This window comes from Salvia splendens, chromosome 2, assembly GCF_004379255.2.
Source record: "Salvia splendens isolate huo1 chromosome 2, SspV2, whole genome shotgun sequence".
NCBI classification, from domain to species: domain Eukaryota; kingdom Viridiplantae; phylum Streptophyta; class Magnoliopsida; order Lamiales; family Lamiaceae; genus Salvia; species Salvia splendens.
Genome location: NC_056033.1, coordinates 2156536 through 2180951, shown reverse-complemented (window position 1 = coordinate 2180951; position 24416 = coordinate 2156536). Strand labels below are relative to the sequence as shown.

At 37.6% G+C, this 24416-nt stretch overlaps 4 protein-coding genes across 7 annotated transcripts; 1 reads left to right on the top strand and 3 right to left on the bottom strand.

Annotated features, from left to right (window-relative positions):
- Window positions 1-2205: 2205 nt before the first annotated feature.
- On the bottom strand, window positions 2206-3033 carry LOC121768229 (60S ribosome subunit biogenesis protein NIP7 homolog). Its single transcript, XM_042164658.1, has one exon. The coding sequence runs from the start codon at window positions 2950-2952 to the stop codon at window positions 2386-2388; it is 567 nt and encodes a 188-aa protein (XP_042020592.1). The 5' UTR covers window positions 2953-3033; the 3' UTR covers window positions 2206-2385.
- Window positions 3034-7449: 4416 nt separating this feature from the next.
- On the top strand, window positions 7450-11237 carry LOC121782799 (mitochondrial thiamine diphosphate carrier 2-like). 4 transcript variants are annotated; one of them, XM_042180768.1, is made up of 8 exons: window positions 7450-7749; window positions 7963-8110; window positions 8282-8398; window positions 9368-9479; window positions 9700-9827; window positions 10066-10218; window positions 10372-10515; window positions 10775-11237. In XM_042180768.1, the coding sequence occupies exons 2-8, from the start codon at window positions 7994-7996 to the stop codon at window positions 10991-10993; spliced, it is 990 nt and encodes a 329-aa protein (XP_042036702.1). In that variant the 5' UTR covers window positions 7450-7749; window positions 7963-7993; the 3' UTR covers window positions 10994-11237. The 4 variants fall into 4 exon arrangements, with proteins under 4 accessions (XP_042036702.1, XP_042036693.1, XP_042036684.1 ...); XM_042180750.1 differs by having other exon boundaries at window positions 7452-7613; XM_042180775.1 differs by having other exon boundaries at window positions 7511-7528.
- A 1850-nt stretch (window positions 11238-13087) lies between these two features.
- Window positions 13088-15115, bottom strand: LOC121793134. The gene is made up of 2 exons (XM_042191320.1): window positions 14513-15115; window positions 13088-14386 (listed from the first exon to the last, which is right to left on the bottom strand). Exons 1-2 carry the CDS (start codon window positions 15113-15115, stop codon window positions 13304-13306), a joined length of 1686 nt encoding a protein of 561 aa, XP_042047254.1. The 3' UTR covers window positions 13088-13303.
- Window positions 15116-21299: 6184 nt separating this feature from the next.
- On the bottom strand, window positions 21300-23866 carry LOC121770247 (pectinesterase-like). Its single transcript, XM_042167014.1, has 3 exons — window positions 23367-23866; window positions 22502-22990; window positions 21300-22242 (listed from the first exon to the last, which is right to left on the bottom strand). Exons 1-3 carry the CDS (start codon window positions 23824-23826, stop codon window positions 21539-21541), a joined length of 1653 nt encoding a protein of 550 aa, XP_042022948.1. The 5' UTR covers window positions 23827-23866; the 3' UTR covers window positions 21300-21538.
- Between the last annotated feature and the right edge of the window lie 550 nt (window positions 23867-24416).

Sequence of the window (24416 nt, the reverse complement as noted above, 5' to 3'; positions counted from 1 at the left end):
ACGTGGACAATAAGATTTTTCCAATGTCTATTTAGATGAAGCATTTCAAATATAAATTTGAGGTTTATCAACTCCACGACGAGACTTGATGATGCTAACATCAAGTTTGAGGTCAGATCAGAGGGTGCTTCTTTGTTCGACGTTGTGTTCGAAGGAGGTGTGATGATGATGGCACCACTTACCATCGAGGACAGGGCAGAGTCGCTCCTCCGGAGCCTCGTGGTGTTCGAGCATCAACACAGTTACGTGACTGACTGTGTATCATTTGTAAAGGGTAATTGAAGATAAAGCATTATCAAATAAATAGCATATATACTTAACTATCCATTTCCCTTACATACACTACAATTTCCTTTTAAATGATTGTAGACCGCCGGTGCAAGTGCATTTAACTGGATAGATATGACTCAATAGTTAATTTTAGGATCATTTCAGGTATGATTTGTCTTGACTTATGAGTTTTGTCTTCCCGTGACAGAATTAAATCTCAAATGATCTCGGGTCAATTCAATCACGAGCATTCTCGGAATCTTCAACAACCCGATCCTAATATATATTATTAGTATTGATTTCAACTATTAGAAACTAACAAAAAGCGCATCTGGTGTAGTGGTATCATAGTACCCTCCCACGGTACTGACCAGGGTTCTTGTCTTGTCTCCTCTCCTCTCCATAGTGCCAAAATTATCACCTAGTTTTATTAAGTACAGTGCTTTAATTTTATATCATATATATTGCATCGAATTGCAAGTATAATGTCATCAAACGTATACGAGGTTTCTACTCTCTTGTACTCTCATTTAAAAAGGCAACATCATACTAGTTTCTTATTTCTTATAGTAGATAATAAAGTGGGAGATTTGATGATTGGATCTTGTGCCATTTTGAAACAGTTACCACAACACAGAGGTTAACTCATTCCAATCTCTCCTTTGACAAAAAACCATTAACGCATGCCCTGTACATATTGGCCAATTGGCAAAGAGTTTAGGCACAAGCCCAGCATATCTAAGTAGAGAAAGAAAAGATTTTGTCAAACCCCCACAACATAATATGTCAAGTAGTGTATAGCACCAACTCCAAGAACTGGAGGTACAAGTGATGAAAGTGAGTCTAATGATATAAGCATCCAAGCAAAGATATGTCAAACAATGCTCCTCTCATCTCGCTCGACAGTTTTGTTAACCAGTATAAAGATAACAATGAAGGCATATCAAGGAAAATATGGAAGAAATGATTAGGAGTGGAAACCCAATCTTATTTAAAATGAGAACACAGCATTTTAACTCTGCCAATATATGGATCATGAACAAACAACCATATGAATATCTACCACAGCCTCTTTTTGTTGATCACTTTTTAATGAGCATACACTTGTGCCAAACATATGCCTTCACCAAATTCATAGTACTGAATTGCCAAAACATAAAAAGAGGTAACTAACTGAAGATTCAAACAGCTCTAACGCAGATGGATTCAATATAGTATATATGAAAGAAGGAAGAACCTCCTCCTTTACAATTAATCTTTTACATCAATAAACCAACATAAAGAGGCAAAGGCACAAAAATATCAGTTTGATTATTTCACCTCTGCAGTGGAAGGATCTGAAGACAGACTGAGAACCCTCGTAAAATCTACTTGTATTTCATTTACCATGGAGTATGGACCACAAAACAAAGCACAAAATGATTTCCCTTTAAAATCAGCAGGATACACACTAGTCCAACTTTAAAACGAAACCAGTATACATTCATACTAAATTACTAATATCTAAAGTTCAACTGGCTGACAATTGTATAAGAATAGCAATTGTAAGGTGCAACAGAGGTGAAGAGTAATATCCAGCATAAGCATTAAACAAACAGACAATCCCAACTTAAGTATTCCTAGAAAGTAAAAAGGAACTGAGCTTCCAACCATTTAGAAGAAGACACACGTAACAAGTAAGGAAGAAGTAACCATGGTTCTACCAACGAAAATTCGAAATGCAATGATATCGGAATATCAACCACAGAGGCTCAATCATAACTGGATGGTGTTCTAGATAATCCATCATTTACTTTGATAGAATGATTAATTCTGCACTTGTTTTACTATATTAATCTCCATATAGTCAATCCCATTTCATATCAATCTATCATAGAAAGATTTCAGAAAAAGGGATTACTCAAAGTAAACTAAACGCCCCCAGGTATATATAAATACAAGTAAGAACTCATTAATTATAAAGAACTTATAATACCAAAAACAAAGTGGAAGAAGTCATCCCAATTAGTATTAAGGAGTAGTAACCAAATAAACAAAAGATATCAAACACTAATCAATATCTTCCAACACAAAAATATATTACCCAAAAAAAGATCATGAATATCATAATCAGAGCTAGAGATCATCCTCCATCCTCAAATACTCCCCAATATCGGCGTGGTGGTGCACAACGATCCCATTGGGGTCCATCTTCCGGTAATCCACCGTGCTCTTCGCTGCATCCCCAAATCCCAGCGGCACATCCGACATCGAGAAAACAACCACGCCGTTGTTCACCTGAATGCCCTCGGTAATCCTCCCGACCCCGTCCTTCTTCAAGCTGTGCCCGTACAGGAATTTCGTCTCCGACGTCGGCTTCAGCCAGACCTTGTGCTTGGCGTTCGCCGCTAGCAGGTTGAGGCACTGGACCGTGAGGTGGAACTTGCCGCTCTTGGTGAATTTGCCGATTTGCGTCCCCAGCGAGACGAGCTTGTCGCGCTTGACGTTGGTGGCGCGCTTGACGAGCGATTCGGAGACGTAGTAGACTCGGTTCTTCTGCATTCGGAAGCAGTAGCGGCCCGGGTTCGTCTCGGGGCCCTCGTGCGCCTGGGACTCGAGGACGATGTTTTTGAGGTTGTTGCCCACGAATTTGTGGAGCTTGTTGAAGACGGCGACCGTCTCGTTCTCGTCGAGAGGTCTCATGGCGATTTGCGATGGATTCGATTAGGGTTTTGGAAATTGGGATTTTTATGAGGCAGGGTTTAGATGGTTGCAGTGGTCATGGGCTTGTGATTTGTTTGGAAGGTACATAATAATTGGTAAAAAAAAACAACCACTAGTGAATTCAATTACATTAATAAATTAAAATATTAACAAATTCTATTTAATCCGAAATCATTCCTATAATAAATTATTATATTTGGATATTTAAAGCGTAAATATATTTTAGGAAATACAGTAAATATTAAACAACAAAAGCAATATTCTGATATTTTAATATCAATAAAACAATTAATGAGAGTTTAAATTTGTCTTTACAAAATTAAATTGCGTGACATTGTTTCAAGTTGTTGATTCAATTAATTAAATATCTATACATTTTGTTAATGATGATATACGGAGGAGTCATAAACCCTACTTGTAATTTAAAAATAAATAGTTGTGCTAGTTTAAAAATGAGAATTGGATTATAAAACTAAAAACCAGGATGAATGTAAAATACAAGATGCATGAATTTAATAAACAAACACACTACTTGGGTTAGTTTTAGTCTTTCCTGCCCCCTTGCCCAAAATGGCATCTCTTAGGTCCGATCGACGACATCGGTCTCATACAATGTGCCCGTGGCTTCGCCGGTGTTGAAAGTAGAATTCTGGTCGGCCTGAGTTTGGCCGGGCTTAGAAGAAGTGGTACTGGTAGGTTGATGAGACGGGTTGGGGGGCGGCGGTTTGAAGACACGCTCATTCATCTTCGCTACAATTGCTATCTCAGTCTTATTCTTCTTCGGCCCCCAATCAAACCATCCTGCCTTGTTCTTCGGTAGGAAGTCAAGATGTTAAGGAATAAGTTCCTCAACGAGAACCCTTTGTTTTTTCCATCCTTGGATTCAACCATCTTCTTCGCTTCTTCACGCCTTTCACAAGCGTTCACATCGCTTCATTAGCTACATTCGCAGCCGCGTTCAGCGCTCCGCCAGCTCCATTCGCAGCCGCTTTCGTCGCATTCTCCACCCGATTCCATCCACTCCCACTCGCATTCGGTGCTGACTCGTCGATGACGCTGCCGACGTAGGGGGATTTCCTAGAGTCAAACAGCTGTTTTACCGAGACGTTGTTTGTCGTCTGCGGCGTTGCAGAGGAGCCTGAACTCGAGGACGAGGGAGTTCTTCTGCAGCGCCGTCTCGCCCACCTTGAACTCCATCTGGAAGTTCCACGTCGGGTTGGCGCCGCCGTCGATGCCAATATGAATATGAATACAAATTATTTGGTAGAAAAAGTATACGCTTTTATTTTATCAATATGAATACAAATTAATTAGTCTAACTATCGACCGACTACTAATTAGTCTAACATAAGAAGAAAATATATATAGCTGTAAACCAACAAATAAGATAAAATAAGAACGAAATCAACGTACGAAGTATATTAGTAGTAGGAGTAGTAGGTTTTATTCGATTTATTTCGAATTCTTTTAATTTTGAACCGAATCAATTGAAAAACAAGTATAAAAGGTTTGTATGATAAAATAGTCGAAATGAATTACTCACTCCATTTTCCTAATCGAATTGAACCAATTCCAAGATTATTGAAGATTCTAAACAACATCGTCACTTAATTAATTCCGTGAAAGAATTCTATTTGGACCGAAAATTTTTATATTTCTTCATATATCACTTGTTCGTTGATTATATGTGTATGATATGGATCAGATAGAATGCATGACACGTTGAATATATTGATCCAGTTTGATGACTCCAAGAGTGTAAAAATATCAACGCGTTAGCTATAGATCAATTAATCAAGAATTTCAATTTAATTGAAGTCCACAAAACCTTGCTTTAAGTGTATTGACAAGCTCTTAAATACGATGTGAAAACTCTACATGAGAATTTAACTCATGGTAATGTCAATTATCATTGTATTAAAGGGTGCGATTACAAAATCGAATTATAGCTAAACGTTCTTTTTGATAATATAGGTAAAAGTCAATTTAGTTGTGGTGCATTACTTCTGGCTTCTGGCCAAAATATGGGTTATACTAGAAATTTGTGAAGTTTAAATGTATTTGGGCTTGTTTTTTATTCAAGAAATAGCTAGATTGTCTGTCTCTTTTTAGGTATCATACATTTTCTTACTATAATTTCTTTTTCGCCGAACCCGCTTGACTCGCAAATTTTAGATGTTTCAATCGGAAATGAAATTAAATAAAAATGAGTTTTGATGTTTCAATAGGAGATGATTTGTGGGATTGCTTACTCGCTTTAACAAAAAAAGGTCCTCTAATTCCACTCTTAAATTGTGGGCCAACGCATTCAATATCAATTTCTTAAATTATTAATCATTATGGTTTATGAATTCAATATCAGTTTATTGTAGGAGTATTAATTACTCACACGAATAATTACATTTTTCATTTATAAACTGCCTCAGTTTGGAAAATAGGCAAAGGTACAATTTGACTATATATAGATAAATATAAGATAAAAATAAAATACTATTAACAGCGCAATTGAACAAGAGATAAAATTAAACAATAAACAAGACATAGAAGCTTGAGGTTTCGCCTGACGAGATGGGCCGGGCCGGGCCGGGCCGGGCGGATGGAAACTCAGTCTTAAACTCATTCTTCTTCTTCGGCAACGATGATAAAAAATCGACAAACGCAGCCTTGTTCTTCTTCACCGTCTCGGATCCCAACACAGATTTAACATTCTGGTTCACTACATCAGCTCCGTACAAAACCGTTTTCTTCACACTCTCCATCATTTCCGCCGAGATGAGGAGGCGGCTGGTTTCTCGCTGAATTCGTAGGAGAAAGTGAGCTCCCCCTCGTGCTCGACTCGGCCGACGAAGGGGGTGTTGTTATTGGTCGAGTCGAGAAGCTCTTTGATGGAGACGCTGAGGCGGCCGACGTCTTGCAGAGGAGCTTGAATTCGAGGGCGAGGCGGCTCGTCTGCAGCGCCGCCTCGCCCACCTTGAACTCCATCGGGAAGTTCCACGTGGGGTTGGCGCCGCCGTCGTTGTGTGCTCTTGCTTGGAGCCGTTGATCTCGTTGGAGATCGAAACGACGGCGTAGACGTCCATCTTTCTAGAGGGGGCGACTTTCTTCAATTTTTTGGCGGAGAGTAGAGTGATATGCAGAGTTCGGAACTGCATTTTGTTGAGATGAGATTCATTAAGAGAAATAAGGAGAGAGGGGTTTATAAAATAGGAAATGGCGTATGCATAGATCAGCGATGATAAAAAATAAATTAAACCAATAGTTTTGTAGACAGCTCACTTATAGTTTTGTAGACAGCTCACTTGTTCATTTGACTGTATTACTCCCTCTGTCCACGATTAATTGTCACTCTTTGACCGGGCTAGAGTTTTAAAAAATATAAAGAAAAGTTAGTTGAAAAAATTAGTGGGACGTGAGACCCACTTTTTTACATTGATTTTATAATAAAATGTGAGTAAAGTGAGTTAGTGGAATGTGAGACCTACTTATCATTTATAGTAAAAATGGAGTGTGACAATTATTGAGAGACTGATTGAAATGGAAAAAAGTGACAATTAATCGGAGACGGAGGGAGTATATTACTTGCATGTACACTTTCCTTGAAATTACTGTATTACTCGTCTTAGATGTCTAACTTTGTTAAGAGGAAACTCTTCGTGAAGCCACTATGAAGGTGATTCTTAATTTTATTCATTGTGTCAATTACTCTCCACTAAGCATCATGTATTACTAACACAACATCATGCACAAGGGGAGTGACAGTTTTGTTGCGATTTCCGTGTTTCTGGGGTAATTTTAGTGAGCGTTGAGAGCAACCACCGTAGGACGGATGTCCTGGCGGACTTCCCAAAAACACTTCCTACCATGTCATAAGGACCTCTCACTGCACAACCACGTCATAAGGACATTTCACTGCACAATGTCGGACATCCCCAAGGACACCTCGACGGACATCCACAATAATAAAAATTCACAAATTCCCCAAATTAAACAATTTACGGAATTAAAATTTCGACACGAATACGGACGGATAAAATGCAATGATAATTTCATTAAATAAAAAAAATAGAAAATACATTTTAACAAAAAAAATACTAAACAAATTACATTTTAAATATCAACGATGACCCCTCCGCAACTCTTCTTTAATTCGCCGGCGTACGTCATCAGCACCCCAACCACTACCACCCGCACCACTACCACTAGCCATTTTGTATATACTAAAAGAAATGCAGAGAGAAAAACTCGTTAAAACAACATACTACTCCTAAGCATCATTTTATTTCCAACTTTTACTATTACCATTAACACTTATACCTTTATAATAATATGGATCTCACTCTCCACTAATGTTATTATTTTCACCACACTTTCTCTTCCTCTCTCTTACGTTTCACCTTATTTATTAAAACTCGGGCAGAATTTAAGGTTTAAAAAAATATCCTTAAAAATCTATTTCTCTGTCACACACACGCAGTCAGAAACGCACTCTGCTTTCAATTGTAGACAGCGATTGCAAACGCGAAACTCGACGCAAAGACCTTTAACCTTTATATCGGTATTAAATCATAAACTTGGAGATTCTTTGACTCCATCAGAATATTGTTCAATGTTTTCTTTCTCCCCTTCTCCATTCTTTGCAGGTCGGTTTCTTTAATTCTTTCCTCTGCTGTGTGTGTGGATGATTTGAATAATCAGACACCCCTTTAGACTCCACCAAATCCCTACTATTTCTGAGTCCTTGCCTTCAATTATAATTCTAAAACCCTACAATTTTGGGTAATTTTTTTTTTTGAATTTCCAGTTGCTTTTAATTGTTGTTGGCAACTATCGTGTGAAAGTCGACAACTTGCAGCATATTAATGCTTTTTGTACCTTGTCTTTGTTGTGGTGCATTAGTTATGGCTTCTGGTGGCTGGATGGGGCCAAAAAAAGGGTTATAGAAAATTGTAGAGTTTAATTTGGCAATTGGATCTTTATTTATTGTTGTAGGTTTTTGAAGCTTGATTGTTGAAGGAGGGGAATGGAGGAGCCGGGGCAGCTGAAAAGGGCTTTGATTGATGCATCTGCCGGCGCTATTTCGGGTGGGATTTCAAGAACTGTCACATCGCCTCTTGACGTGATTAAAATCCGATTTCAGGTTGATTTTCTAGTTCAATTGTTTTGAAAAGTTGGTTTATTGAAGAATTGTGGTCTACTGCAGATTTCTTGAGTTAGATACTTATTAACTTCACTAGTGTTCTGCTTATCTGCACATGTTAGTACTTGGGTTTAGCTTTTCGATGATGAATGCATTTGTTGTATGATGCAGGTTCAATTGGAACCCACTACGCAATGGGCTTTGCTTCGGCGAGATGTGTATAGTCAATCAAAATATACTGGTATGGTGCAAGCAACAAAGGACATTTTTAGGGAGGAAGGCTGGCCGGTATTGATTACCTATAAAAAATAGACTTTGTTTACATTTTATAAGACGCATGTGGATCCACATGCCTTATTTTCTTATAGGTCGAGTTTAGCATGGTGTTCTCATTGTTATACTTGGTATTTATTTCTTACATGCTCATGCTGTATTTAGAGATTATGTGCAAGATAAAGTCCTTTGAGAATGGTTGGTGGATATTTTTTGTATTGGGGCTTAAGTCTAGGAATTAACTGCAGGATGGGGACAAAATATGTCATCAAAGTCTGCCTGTGCAATTTAAAAATCATGTGGTACATGGGAACTGAGTTCAATAGATTTTGCTAGTGAACTTGGACCATAGAGCTCTGCAAAATTCATAGCAGAATGAAAGTCAAGAAAGGAGAGAAAAGGGAACGAGCCATCTTTCTTTTCATTTCAGCATATCCAGTAAGAATAAGAATTAAAGGCATAGAGGTGAATGGAAAAATAAGTAAATAACTATGGCTCAGACAAAAGAAAATTGGGGAGGAAAAGATATGTAATGAAAGAAGAATGATACTACAAAACAAGAAATAAATATTGGGTTCTCTTCTTGACATGTTGAGTTCCACAGTGCTTAGGCTGTTTCAAGATTCCATTATTGCAAGTGATGCCATGGAAATATTGGCAGGATTTGCAAACGTAATGGAAGGGACTTGCACACCACGACATGTTATGGAGAGAGAGAGAGAGATGCTTAGGGAGAAAGCTGGTATTGTTGATGTTACAACAATGTAGTAAAAGAGTGGGAGAAAGAGGTTTCTGTTGCCACTTGCCTGTTAATTATGAGTTTTCTGACAACGATTAAAGAACTTAGTAGTGCCTACTTTTTGCATGGAACTAATCGTAGATGTGTCGTTTGCATTCTCGTCCTGACATTTTGTGAGCCTGCTGTAACTTCTTCCTTTTTTCCATTCCATGTTCATTTTGTTTCTCTCTCATTTTCTCTATCAGGGTTTCTGGAGGGGTAATGTCCCAGCCTTGCTTATGGTGATGCCGTACACGGCAATACAATTTACAGTTCTGCACAAATTGAAGTCATTTGTTTCTGGTTCATCCAAGTCAGGTTTGAAACTTGCTGCTCCTATTCAGTCTGTTGATGCACATGATATTGTTATACCTAGTAAATTATGCTTTCGTCTTTCTTTATTACAATGAGATAGATAAAAACTGTAGTAGCTTTGAAGAACTTCTGTCATGATAAATTCTTGTGCAATGTTGATCCAACTGCCCTACGTATTTTTTCCTTTTTGATGACATTGTGCTCTCTTGTTTTCTTTATGCAGGAGACCATATCAATATAAGTCCATATCTTTCATATGTAAGTGGGGCATTAGCGGGATGTGCAGCCACTGTTGGATCCTATCCGTTCGATCTTATAAGAACCCTTTTAGCTTCACAAGGGGAGCCAAAGGTATTGTGCAATACTCTTGCAAGTAATGAGCATTCCCCTCAATTGTTATCATTTTGTTGAACGGGGTTACGGTATTAGGAACCAACGTTTGGACACATGTTTGAAATCACTAAGCTATTGTCCTAGTTAATTTTGCTAATTGTAACTAGAACAAGATAATTTGGTTATGCATTGATGTTTCGTCTGCTACATAGATAAATAAGGAGGTTTTTCTGAATGGTTCTGTATAATCAAACAGGTTTATCCTAATATGAGGTCTGCAGTCTCTGATATACTTCAAAGACGTGGTTTTCGAGGGCTGTATGCTGGACTGACACCCACACTGATTGAAATAGTTCCTTATGCTGGATTGCAGTTTGGGACATATGATACATTTAAACGTTGGACCATGGTGATCTACTATGATCTCTGCTCCCCTCCCTCACACACGCACACGCTCTCTCTCTCTCTCACATATGTATCTGGAGTTCATTGGTGCAACTTATTGTTGAACATTAATTATATTGTCATGGTTTTAATTTGATTTACGTTCTTGGTTGTCCAGGTTTGGAATCAGTACAGATCAGGTTATGATATGGGAGCCGATGATACTCTCTCAAGCTTCCAGCTTTTCCTTTGTGGATTGGCTGCTGGCACTTGTGCTAAAGCTGTATGCCATCCACTCGATGTGGTGAAGAAGAGGTTTCAGGTATATTTCCAGCTCCAACTATTGATTATTCAATTGATTTTCAATCTCAGCTGCTGCATGATTGAATTCCTACGTCTACAGTGAAGACTCTAGATAATCCTAGGATTCAAACTTCTACTATATAATTGTAATTTTGATGGTGTCCTTGTCCAAGTGTCGTCCCATTCTTGCTCATGGCTCCCTCATCCTAGGAACTTCTCTTTAGTCGTTAGTAGCTTTTATTATCACCTCACAAGTCATGAATTGACTTTACTTGTAGGTCGAAGGGCTGCAACGTGATCCAAGATATGGAGCTCGAGTGGAGCACCGTGCTTACAGAAACATGTATGATTCCCTACGCCAAATTTTGCATAAAGAGGGCTGGCCGGGTCTATACAAGGGCATCACACCATCAATTGTCAAAGCTGCGCCCGCAGGTGCTGTAACCTTTGTTGCGTACGAGCTCACGTCAGATTGGTTAGAGTCCCTTTTGACATAAATCTGTTTCTTCTTTCACCTTTCTCTTCTTCAACCATTCATTCCTTTTGCATTAGAGCAATTTTGTTACAGTTAATCTTGATATGTCCCCTCAAAATGGAGGGGTACCACCTGCATATTGTTTTGTACTAGGAATAATCCATAGGCATAGATATAGTCAAAACAGCAGAAACTCAGTGATATTAATGAAACAACGTTTGACTATATTACTATTTCTCTTGTAATGATCATTTTGCTTCTCCCGAGTCTTGGAATTCTCTTCATATTTGTTGATTATAAAGTCTTTAATATATATTTTTTGCATTTTTTTCTTCCTCAATTTTACGTATGATGCATGAAAAGTAGCTTGGAAATGAAAGGGTAATATCGTATCATTTAAAATTTGAGGTTGCTTCGGAAATTAAATTCTTGATGTTTTTGTTATAAATCTTTGATCAACCATCTTTTCTCTTTCGTTTTTTTCGTTGCCTTATTTCTTTTTATTTATCGTAATTGCAGTTTTAGTTATGTAATTACAATTCTACTAGATCTAATTGACCCACGATATATCTCATAAGCCATACACATGAATGTATGATAAAAAATACTTCTTCTCAAAAAATAGTCTTGTTTGGGGGTGACGTGTTTTATCGAAAGTGTTAATATTGTGAGTGGAGAATGAGTTTCAATATTAAGAGTTAAAAGTGAGTGAAGAATGAATGTCAGGCGGTATAAAAATATAAAAATAAGATCATGTTTAGTATACGTTGGGAGTATTATTATTGGCCCACTAGCTCACATTTCCACCGAGTCTTGGTTAGGGGTGGCAAATCGTGCGTATTGAGTTGTATATGACAACTTGTTAACGACCTGACTCGTTAAGGATAAATACGAACACAAGCTCTTAAGAAAATTCCAAACCTGAGCACGAACCTGACATGTTACCTTCAAACTCGAGCCCAACACAAACTCATTAATGACACGATAACAACACGTACATGACACGATACTATAACAACACGACCTGATAACACAACTAGAACCTGATAACAACTGCTCTCGATTAACAAAAGTTACAAAACCTTGAATCTGATACTTAAGGGGGCTACTTGGTATGGTGAAATGGAATGGATTCCTACCTCCATTTCATGCCTTTGCTTAGTATTTTTATTTCTTAGGAATCACCATTTCATTTCACATGCGAATAGCATTCCTTCTATTTAGCTAAGGAATGGCTATTCCATTCCATTTCACACACAACCCCCACCCCACACACACAACAACAAACAAACACAAGCAAAACACACACACAGAGAAACACACGCACGGGCACACACACAACAACACACAAACACAAGCAAAACACACACACAGAGAAACACACGCACGGGCACACACACAGCAACACACAAACACAAGCAAAACACACACACACACGCACGCGCACACACACAACACACAGAAACACACACACACACATACACAGCAAAGCGCGCTTGCACACACACACCAACAATAAATACACCACACATGCACACACTCATTTACCTGTATAGTAGTACTAATTAATATGATCCAAATTATTTGACAAAAATATTATTAAATAAATATTTTTTTATAGAATCAACATATTAATTATTCATATTTCATTTCATTCCATCATACCAAGAAACCCTAAAAGTCTAATTAAAAACGTAATAAAATCCAACAAAAAAAAGTATCATTTTAAAATATTAAAAATTAATAATATTATACGTAATTTTATTTCTTAACGGGTACCCACGAGCACGACACAAAATTTTCAGGTCGACTCGATAAGGACACGAACCCAATAAGCTTTGATCAAAACCCATTAATTTCGTGCGGATTCGTGTCGTGCCAAAAACTGTCAGCCTTAGAATCTTGATAATTAATTCTTAAAAATCATCAAATTTGATTTAAGAAAGAACTCAATATCTATCTTAAATTAGAGACCGTGACAAAATCTTCAACTTGGTGTAAAAATCATCAAAAAAGAATTTGAGACCAAGTGTGCTAATGGAGCAATGGACACTCAACTTTATCACCATTATCCACACTTGAAATGTTTTTCATGGTATTCGTTACATTCAAAGTTGCAACAATGAAATCACTGCAAAGTTGATTGGTATTTGGTAAGAAACATCTGCAGCACCTAAATCAGCTGCAAGAAAATACTAGTATGTGCTTTCTCACCTACAAAATTATTCTTGAATGCTGCCAACCAGGACCACTTTCTTTACTTGGTTTTTCACATGGAAGCAGCAAAAACACAGAGATTGTCAGATAGATCTCCTCTTTCAACATCGCTTGCTCATTGCCCGTCTTCCTTCTTCTTCTGCTTCTTGTTCACACTCAAGTATCCGTGCGCAAAAGCTTCTAGAACTCTCATTGTTGGAGGCCTACGCCTCGTGCTAAACCTTGTTTGGTTCGAGCTAGCAGTTTCAAGATTGTTTTTTGAAGTGATGATATCTTGCTCGGACTCTGGAGGCAAGTTGAGGTCAATAAAAAACTGAGGTTGTTTCTCTTCAATGCTGCTGCTGCTGTTGTTGCTGCTGCTGCTGCTAGTGGATGGCAATATATCAACATTCTTGCTTACTTCATCTTCATTTTGACCTCGAGTGGTGCGTTTCTTGTGCACTAACGCGGTTCTTGCATCAGGGGAAGTCGGACGAGCTTCTTCATCCAAGGCCATGGCATCGTGGCCGCGTTTCTTGCCTAGAATTGTAGCCTCATCAGGTGTTTCGCGACCGATCTCTGCTGCAGATGGGAAGGTTCTGAATTCGACTACCTTCCCATCTGGGAGGCCTGTATCCACAACAGTGATGGAAAAACTGCAATGATTCTCATCATTAGCCAATCCACATTGTTCTACCTTGTTGCTGCAACCAACGCCTTCTTGGTCGAGCTCGAGCTCGAGCAGGGCAGGCTCTCGAGCAACTTTTCTCAACACATCAGCCACAGTATCAAAATATTGATCACCTCTCACCAGTTCTCTCCTCGAAAATCTCTTCACTCCGGGAATAAGAAAAACTAGGCTAGGACTTGCATTTGAACTAGCAACGTCTCTGTAGTTCGTGGCCTCCTCCGAATGCCAACCGCTTGCTAGCAGACGCGGCCAGACTGCCTCCCAGAAGAGATCATTCGATCTGGCCTTGCTCAGCCGGTGCTCTCCACTCAACAAGTTCGATATCTCAGCTGTTGTGAGTGAGGTATACACGTTCTCTGATGGCATATCATGGCGTGTCTTTGAGTGTCTCGTAGCCATTGCAGTGAGATCTTGATGCTCTCTCCCAATGCCAACGGCTTCCACGAGCAACTCTGTACCAATCATCGCCTTCAAAAGGAAGGCATACTCTGCCACTGATATCTTTTCATTCTCAAATGATTTAGAAACCTAGAAAAAACAACCAAATGCACAAAATCAGCACAAAAGTGCACTAAATGAGCACATTTCTGCACTATTTGGCATTCAATCAAGAAAAAACGCAGATGTTTAGACGAAAACATAAGCAATAAGTACCTCCAATAAAGCATTCTGAGACTCCCCTACTCTTGGTAGCACCCTAGATAGAAATTCTTGCAGCCTTAGCCCATAAAACAATCCCCGGCCTAATTTGCATCTCTTGTGCTTAGCGCTGTACCATCTGTGATACTCCGGTGAAGAGTAGAACGTCCCATAGTAGTACGACTGCACAGCTACCATATCCTTCGTCCCAACAAATTTCTTTATCTCGACAAAGTTCTTTGCAAATATGTACAATCCAAGAAGGAAACAGCCCTTCTCAGCTTCAGACCAGCATTCATCACAGCTTTCAGGAACCAAACGATAGTTTTTACCACTGCGCTCGTCTATTTCATCCATCCAATCAAGTGATCCCCTCATACCAGATTGCTCACTGCTTATCCACGCCAACTTTATAGACGAACCAAAGTCGAAATTTTGCAGGGAATCAGCTCTGGTCTCATCATCTGCACAGTCCATTGAGTGACACAAAGTGTTTGAATCTCCAAGAACCTGAGGCAGTTCAGCCTGATATTCATTCCCAACTCGAGGCGCGATTTTTGGCTCCCCAAACGTATCATACAACGAGGACGCAACATGATTCTCCATACAATTAGTCATCTGCCAACTAAAGATGCATCAGTTTGTGCAGTATCAAAATTAGAATGCCTGTGCAATATCAAAACTCAATCAAGAATAAACATGAAGTCAATCCATCATAGCTTAGATATATCATCATAAACCAAACAAAGGGAGAAAAACTAACCAGCAAAACAGAGTTTTTCCAAAACCGACCCTTCTCTCTATGATCTGATTAAAAAATGGAGTATAAAAAAAGTTTCTTGACACATAATGATATACATATGATCAAAATCAAATCACCATGATTCCCAAAACAGCAAAACAGATAACAATGTACCAGAAATTAAAGAATGAGCTCTTTACACAATACCCAATTGCACCTTGAACAGACTCAAATTTTGGAAAACCAAAACCAAAACCAAAACCGTAAAACCTAATCACAATAAACTTAAGATCAAGTCATTAAAGTATCATAGATACAAACAAAATTCCATCTTTCACCATAAATATCCCAACTTTTCACAAAGCAAAATATAAAAGAAACCGACATCGGCAAGAAAGAATATGAACATAAACATATAAAAAACATTTACAAATACATCTATGCATGTATAAAAAAGAAGAAAAATAATTTGAAGGGCTTGTTTGGAGGGAAAAGAATGGGGTTTAGATGTGAAACAAGCATACACCAAAAATAGAGAAACAGGGGACGTCGTCTACGTCCGACCATACATACAAAAGCTTTATGTATACGCGATAAAGAGGGAAGAACCTGTCTTTTTTCGCAATGGGCTGCGTTTTAAGACTCATTTGAGTTCATGAGAATGGAAGAAGAAATATATAGCGAGTGATGAACAACTCTTCCCCACGCGCCATGGAGGAGCGTGTGGATGAATTTCTTTTTTCTCGAAATAGATATAGGAATAAAACAGTACTACTCCTATCTATTAACAAGAAGTTAGTATTACCAATAAAATACTAACAAATATTGATTAATTATGCATAATACAGTATATGTTAGAACTTAGAAACACGCGAATAAATCAGTACTTAAATTAGAATCATGATTTGACCTATTCTGTAGATAAAAAAAGAATATAATATAAGCCCATGAACGCGCAGGAACACGCACAGATGTGTTCGTGCGTGCGATAGAGAGCGATATAGAACATACATGCATGTATATTACATTGTGCATTGATTTATTAATTTGTGACAGTGAGATAAATCTTTTAAGTAATGATTCATAATTTATGAACCAATATGAAAAGAATCCAATTGTGATTATTAATAAAAAATGAGATATAGATGGATAGGAAAACAAATGAATATAACAGTTGGGAAAATGAATTAAAAAACAATGTGATTTTTCGCAGGCAGAGAGAATTACTATGAGTTATGGTTGAAAAGGAAAAGAATCAACTTATAATAAATCGGTGTAATTCAAATAAACAACAAATAAATTCGACTAATGAAATGTACAAGTGCGTGTAAACAAAGTGAAAAAAACTAGTCAACTTACCGTCATCGAATGGTCTAATTGGTATAACAACAAATTTTCAACCAAAAGACTATAAAGTTAACAACATTTTAAAATGTGTTTTCAGTCTTTAGTCAAATAAACGAAAAAAATTAAATAATTTGCGTGTTGGAGGAAAAATAATCTTATTGTAAGATATAAATCGACTTAATGTGGCTGCAATAAGATTGTCTAAACTGACTAAAATAATAATGGGGCCTGTATTTACACGTGAAAAAAATAGTCAACTTACCATTAGTGAATGGTAAATTAGTAGTAACAATTTTATAAGTAGGGCCGCAGGCGGCCGAGCGGATCTCCTGCACCAATAATCCTACACCATTCCTACTCCCACCTTCACAATCAAATAAAATAATCTTATAAACACATAAGTGATGGTGAGATTATTTTATTTTATTTTGATTGTGAGTGTTGGAGTAGGAATGGTACAAGATTGTTAGTGTAGGAGATCCGCTCCGGGCTGTAGGACTCTATAAAGATCACACCACCTTTGAAAACATTTTCATCGTTAACACAAATTATTATCTAATTCAAATGAAGGGCTAAATTAATTAAATGATTTGCGTGTGAGAGAGCTTTGTAGGTGCACGCATAAAGAATCTTTTATTATTTACAGGTCAGAAAATTCTTCTACACTCACTCTCGAGTGAGGATTTTCTCTCTTGGATTAGGTTAGGAATATTGTTTCTTATGATATCTCTAATTAATATATAAAAGAAAAATCCAACCCAAAAAACTATGTGTGTTTACATATTTATATAAAAGAAAAATCACGTTAATCAAAAACTAAAATCATGAACGGAAATTCTACCACGCTGAAAATTCAATTCGATTTTACCAAATAAAACTAAACTAAGATCCAAAACTCACGCATTCTCTAGAGAGAAACGATTTCTCACAAGTAAATCAAACTGAAAAATATTGATCCTCGATAAAATAGAAGTACTCGATATACATATAACTCAAACCTGGCTAGTTTGTGACTTGAATCGACTCTTTTCCACTTTTGCTTATCTTCAGATAGAGCTATATTTTTTTTAAGGGAGAGAGGAGGGGGGCGATGCTTTTAATGAAAATGGATGAAAAAGGAATAAAAGGTAGGTCTTTATAGAGCGACTAATGAGGGATCGAAAAATAAAATGTAATTAATGATTTTTTTTGGCTAAATAAAATAAGTTGTAGAAAATTATAATACCAGGAGATTTTATCTAATGGATTAGTTGACTTCGAACAAAATCACAAAAATAAATATTTATCACTGTTATAGTTGTAATGTGATTGGGAGAAATTTATATATATAGTCAAAAGAAGAAAGTATATAAGTAAAGTATCCTAAGTAAATTTTATAGAAACTTTTATGACACAAATATTCCTTATGATGACACTATTACCTATATGCATATTTTAACTTATTTCAAAATATCCTCTTAAATAATTCAAAATATTCAATAATTTAAGTATTGATGATTTTATAATGTTTTCACCTTCAACCAACTATCAACCCGCAGCCTATTGGGCTTACACTACAAGCAAAGAATAAGAAAGAAAGCCAATTAGATTGACTTCCACACATTTAAAATAATGTGAAGCTTTATGGGCCCAATAGATATATATAGCCTATAAAGATCACAATACTTTTGAAAACGCATTTTCATCGGCAACACAAATTATTTTAGGAGTATAATTTAAATGAACCGCAAAAAGAATTAAATGATTTGCGTGTGACAGAGAAGAGATTTGCATTACAAGGTATAAAAGAATCTTTGTTTACATGTCTGAAAATTTCTCGAGTGAGGAATTTCGCTTTTCGCTTGGGTTAGGAATTTTGTTTCTTAATCTTACCCCTAAATAAAAATCATAAACGGAAATTCTACCACACTAAAAAATCAATGCAATTTTACCTTATAAAATCTAATCAAGATCCAAAACTCATGTATTCTTTAAAGATAATCAATTTTTCACAAGTAAATCAAACTAAAAAAATATTAAATCTTAATAAAATATGGAGTATATCAGTATACATACAACACGAACCTGACTAGTCTTCTTAATTGGAGAACACAATTTGCGATTTGAATCGACTCTTTTCTACTTTTGCTTATCGTCAGAGAGAGCTATTCGGAGTAATTTTTTTTTTTTTGGGGGGGGGGGAGAGAAATGGGCGATTCTTTTACTGAAATGGAAGAAAAAAGAAATAAAAGGTAGGTCTTTATAGAGCGATGAAAGAGGGATCGAAAAAATAAAATGCAATTAATGACTTTTTTGTTAAATAAAAATAAGTTATAGAAATTATAATACGAGAGTACATTTTATTTAATGGATTAGTTGTCTTCCAACAAAATCACCCACATAAATATTTATCGCTTTTAAAGGTGTAATATGAATGGAAGAAATTATCTATAGTCAAAAGAAAAAAGTACTTACATGAGTTTACTGTCCTTAAGTAAATTTTGTAGAAACTTTTATTTAATAAGACAAAGATATTCCTTATGATGCGAGTATTACCTATATGCATCTTTTAACTTATTTCAAATATCATTATAAGTAATTCAAAATATTTAATAATTTAAGTAGAGATGATTTAAAGTATTTTATAATGTTTTCACCTTCATCCAAACCTGCAGCCAAGAATGAAAGACCATTAAATTTACTACCGCACATATAAATGAAAGCCCATTAGCACATCTCTCTCTCTCATTTTAATTTTTGAAGAGCGACGCTGTTCATTTTATTTAACATTTGTATAAAACAAACTTGATGTATATAACTTTCCATATAGCTAGTATACTATACGCATTTTTATGTAAAATAATAAAGTAAGAAATCTTATTACCATAAAAAATTTAAGTAAGAAATCTATAGAAAAAAGTAATTAGAGAAAGAAATTTATCATAATATATGAGGATTAATTTTGATAGACGACATAGTAAAATAGAAAAATAAAATTATGAGGAAGGTATAACTTTTTATCATTCGGAAATCATATTGGGTAAATAATAATTACCTGTGGCCAAAAACTCTATCAACCCCACCCCAAATAAAAATATTTCCCCAATATTACATTGCAAAAGTAATAGTCTCATAATTTAATATCCTTCACACTAGCAACGAAATTTTAAAAGGAGTTGGAGATATATGTGAACAAAATGTCTGAAATCTGATTCAAAGTAAATTAAAAATTTAAAATTTGATTTGGATTTTTTGAGTTTTAGTTTCGAATCAGATTAGATAGTTCGAATAAGACTGGATCAGATATTTTTAAAACTAACGCATTCTGAAATCCAAAATATATTTATAGTACATACTATTTATTTTACATAATAAAATATACTCTATTTATCTTTTAAAAATAGTAACTATTTTTATTTTGGTCCGTCCTTTTTCAACTATATATTTTTATTTTGGTCTGTCTTCTAAATTTATGCACTTTTCTTTTTTATCTTTATTTTACTTACCAATTGGATATTAAAGCTTATATGCTACAAAAGATACCTGTTTTTAAAAGATGAATAAAATATTATGAATATGAGTATAATAAATATAAAAATTTATGCTAAAACAATTCTGATGATATTTTGAGGTATTAAATTTATTGAATTTTCAAATTTTCAGATTCCTGGTATTGAATAATTTTATTTTTGTAATACAATTTAAGATCGGATTTCATAATTCGAATTTGAATTTTCAATTTATCAAAGCAGATTAGACGAAATTTCAATCCGAAAAATCGAATACTCACCGCTGTCCTAACAATAGTTCAGTCATTTCACTGTGATAGATAGAGCAAGAAATAATAGAAATTTGGATGCCATTTTGACCGTCACGTTGTTCTTCGCCTTCGCCGTTATCATGGTGGGCCTCCACCTCTACCTCCGGCGGTATTACAACAGGCAGCGCCGCCGCCGCCAGTTCCAGCGACCACTGCTTTCATGGAGATTGCGTAGACACGTGGTTCCGGACGCACTCCACCTGCCCGCTCTGCCTCTCGCCGGTCGAGCAGGTGGACGCAGGCCGCGTGGGTGAACATTAATATAATGTTAGGTGTATAGAAGAAGAAGAGGAAGAGGAAGAGGAAGAAGAAGAGGAAGAGGAAGATTTTTAATATTGTTCTTTTATTTGTAAAAAATATGATAGAAATATATGTGTTTCATCCTAAAACCAATTGGTGATAGGAGGAGGGGCCCATGAGACTTATATACTAGTTTCAGTTTTCTCTTGACACCGATGTGGGACAGTTATGTGTTATATTTTTAGTTTCAATTGCCAACACCCTCCCTCAAACCCTTCAAGGTGAACCTTGGAGGGGTTGGACTTTTTTTCTAATCGATTGGACAATCTGCCCAATTCTAATCGATTGGACAATCTGCCCAATTTTTTTTTCGATCGGTTGGACCACTTGGCCCAAATTTTAGCCCAGTTATACTGCTGGGTCAGTCATTTTTTTCGGTTTCAACCCAGATATACTGCTGGGTCAGTTAAATATGACCCACAGTCGGTGACCCGCTCTGATACCATGATAGAAATCCATGGGTTCCATCCTAAAAACAATTGGGTGATAGGAGGAGGGGCCCATGAGACTTATATACTAGTTTCAGTTTTCTCTTGACACCGATGTGAGACAGTTATGTGTTATATTTTTAGTTTCAATTGCCAACAAAATACACAGGCGATCGACACATATAATAATAATAATAATAATAATAATAATAATAATAATAATAATAATAATAATAATAATAATAATAAATTTCTACTACATTTTAAAAACTTCATATCATCAAAACCCGTACATCAATCATACAGGTGACATACTAATTCCTAGTAAAAACAAAATAAGATAAAAGACCACAGCGCTCCTAATCGTATATCATAGCCTAGTTTATTTGTCTCACTTATTTATTAAATTCCATTAGTAGGAGTATTTATTTAGGGTTGACCAATCCTGCAACATAAGGAATTGCGGTGTTCTTAACCCAGCTGTCGTCGCCGTCGTAGACCTTCACCGGAGTGAATTTATCGGCAAGCTCCGGCGTCATCTTCTGAATACCCTTCCACGTCACCCTTTTCGCGGTGGCCGCCCCTTGCCCACGGTTCTTGTACTCGCCGTAGTAGAGCGTGTCGAGGCCGAACGTCCCCATCCAAGGCGCCCACCCCTCCGGCGAGATGAAGCCATCGATGTTCGACTCCATCACGATCGTCCTCGAGAACGCCTTCATCGGCCGCCCCAGGTACGCCATGGCTGCGGGCTTCAGGGCGAAGAATTCCTTCTCCACCGTGATGCTGCAGTTCTGGAGCACGGTCACGCCCACGGCCCGGGTGTCGTTGCGGGCCTGGGCGGTCACCGTGCAATCTTGGTTGGGGAGAGGCTGCTTCACGGCGACGACGCAGTTTTGGAAGACGACCTCGGCATCGCCCCAGATGATGTCCATGGTTCCCGAGATGTGGCAGTCGCGGTAGAATTGGCGGTAGATGTGGGCGTAGAGTGTGCTCTGGTAGCCGCTCATGTGCACGTTGTAGAACACCGCCTTGTCCCCGGAGACTCGCACTGCTACCGCCTGGTGCCCCGAGGCTCCGGCCGTGTTCTCGATCTTGATGTCCTTCGCCATAAAGTCATCACCATCAACGGCTACAACACCACACGTCTTAGTTAGAATTTAAATAAAGAAATTTGGTTATGATCAATTTTATAACATTTGAAAATAAAATACTAGTACTCCATTAGTTTTAATATAATAACGTCACCATGAGTAGTAACAAAAAAAATGTTAAAATTGAGAAAAGTTGAAACTAGGATAGTTAATGGAGTATTTCGTTTTAAAATTTTATACGATTGATATGATTTAGATAAATAGAAGATTAAACACAATTTTGTAGGCAAAGCTTACATAGAGTTGCAGTTTGGAAGGTAGGGATGCCCGATACGAAGCTTTGGCTACCGGTGATGACGGTCTTGGTGGGGCCTTCTCCGATGAGGACGACGTTGTTGGCGCCACCGGGGACCTTGATAACCTCCTTGTAAACACCGGCCTTGATTTGGATAATGAACAACTTGGTACTATTAATGGGCGCGGCGGCGATGGCTTCCGCGATCGTCTTGTATTTCCCGGTGCCGTCAAGTGCCACCACCGCATTCGGTGTGAACTTCCCCGGAGCCGCACCGAGGAGGCTTCTCTGATGCGGTTCCACGAAACCTGGGATTCCGGTGTGGACGGTCTCCCTCACTCTCTGCTCGAGAACCCTCTTCGACCCGCTGAAAAGTTTTCCGAGATCAAGCGCATCGAAAAGCTTTGCCACACCATCGACTATCGAGAGGCCATTGCTGAGCAGCTCACCGGTGGTCTTCAGCAGATCCTTTATCTTCGCGCCAGTCTCCCCTACCAACACATAAATACTGTTAGCATTGTTCGGTTTACAGTTATATCTCATGATTGAATAATCTTATGATAATTAGTGTCCCCCAACTAAAACAATACCACAATTTAATCATATATGGATAATCATATGATAATGAGTCACTATAACCGAACGACACTTTGATCTAAAATTAAATACGTACTGCCTCCCGTCCGATAATAAATGTCCCATTTTCATAGGTGAAAGTTGTATGAAATTATTTGACATTCATAAAAGAAAGTGAGTTATTAATAGTGGAATGAAGGGTGCACTTCATAAGACATTTAACTATAGATAGACTAAAAAAAAAATAAAAAATAGACATTTAACGGCGAATGCTGTGAGAGATTAATTTACCGGTAGTGTTCTCGAAAGCGTCGACGCAGGTATCCTTGCAGGTGACACCGGCGCTGAGCCAGACCTTGACGTCGTCGACATAGTCGTTAACGTCGCTGACCTCGGCTTTGTCGACCTTGGCCATCGATCTTTCGATATTGTCGATGGTGGTGTTGAGGACCTGCTCGCAGACGGCCAGCGCCCCCTGGGTCCGCTTGTCGGTGGCGGCGTCTTGGTACGTCTTGGACTTGGTGATGGCGTCCCGGAGGTTCGCGACGGTAGAGTTGAACGACGAGAGAAGAAGCCCCTTGGGTTCGCTGCTCTGGGCGTCGGAGAGGGTCTTCTTGCAGGTTTCTTTGTACTCGGCGTTCGCGCACATCGTGTCCACCTCGGCGGCCTGGCCGGCGCCGGCGGAGTCGGCGGAGATCATGCATGCCGCCAGGAGGAAGGTGGCCAGGATTGCCTTATTCATATCGCCCATCTTGGCTACTTATTTTCTACACTTTTATTTTTAATGTGTGTTGTTTATTTACTCTTATTGATTTTAGGAATGTGGAAAATATGGAATTTATATAGTTTAGGAGATGTAACTTTTGTGGTAGTGCATGATTCTAGATTTGTTGAGAGTCTAAATATAGATAGATGGTTGGAAATTGTGGGGTGGAGAGATCTGGTCTCTTGCATCCAAAATTGGTGGACATGGTATGAATTTTTTTTATTGCATCCAAAATTGGTGGACGTGGTATGATTTTTTTATTGCAAAGTAATAATAAATTTTACTATTTGAATGTATATGATTGTACTAGTTTTAGATGGATATGATATTACTCCGTCCTCCTTGAAATTTTGTCATATTTTTCCATTTCCATCCGTCCTATAGAATTTGTCACATTTCACTTTTTTTTTATCATTTTTGGTAGTGAACCCCACATTCCACTAATAACTTATTTTCACTCACATTTATTATAAAACTAATACTTTAAAAGTAGGACCCACATCTTACCAAAATTTTCAACTCACTTTCTATTACATTTCTTAAAACCCGTGCCCAATCAAATTGTGACAAAATTT

Coding starts and splice junctions, on each gene's coding strand:
- LOC121768229 (XM_042164658.1), bottom strand. CDS start 2,952: ATGAGACCTCTCGACGAGAACGAGACGGTCGCCGTCTTCAACAAGCTC.
- LOC121793134 (XM_042191320.1), bottom strand. CDS start 15,115: ATGACTAATTGTATGGAGAATCATGTTGCGTCCTCGTTGTATGATACG. Junction 14,387..14,512: donor CTCAGAATGCTTTATTGGAG/GTACTTATTGCT, acceptor TGTTTTTTCTAG/GTTTCTAAATCATTTGAGAA.
- LOC121782799 (XM_042180768.1), top strand. CDS start 7,994: ATGGAGGAGCCGGGGCAGCTGAAAAGGGCTTTGATTGATGCATCTGCC. Junction 8,111..8,281: donor TGATTAAAATCCGATTTCAG/GTTGATTTTCTA, acceptor TGTATGATGCAG/GTTCAATTGGAACCCACTAC. Junction 8,399..9,367: donor TTAGGGAGGAAGGCTGGCCG/GTATTGATTACC, acceptor TTTCTCTATCAG/GGTTTCTGGAGGGGTAATGT.
- LOC121770247 (XM_042167014.1), bottom strand. CDS start 23,826: ATGGGCGATATGAATAAGGCAATCCTGGCCACCTTCCTCCTGGCGGCA. Junction 22,991..23,366: donor CGCTTTCGAGAACACTACCG/GTAAATTAATCT, acceptor ATGTGTTGGTAG/GGGAGACTGGCGCGAAGATA. Junction 22,243..22,501: donor CTTCCAAACTGCAACTCTAT/GTAAGCTTTGCC, acceptor GTGGTGTTGTAG/CCGTTGATGGTGATGACTTT.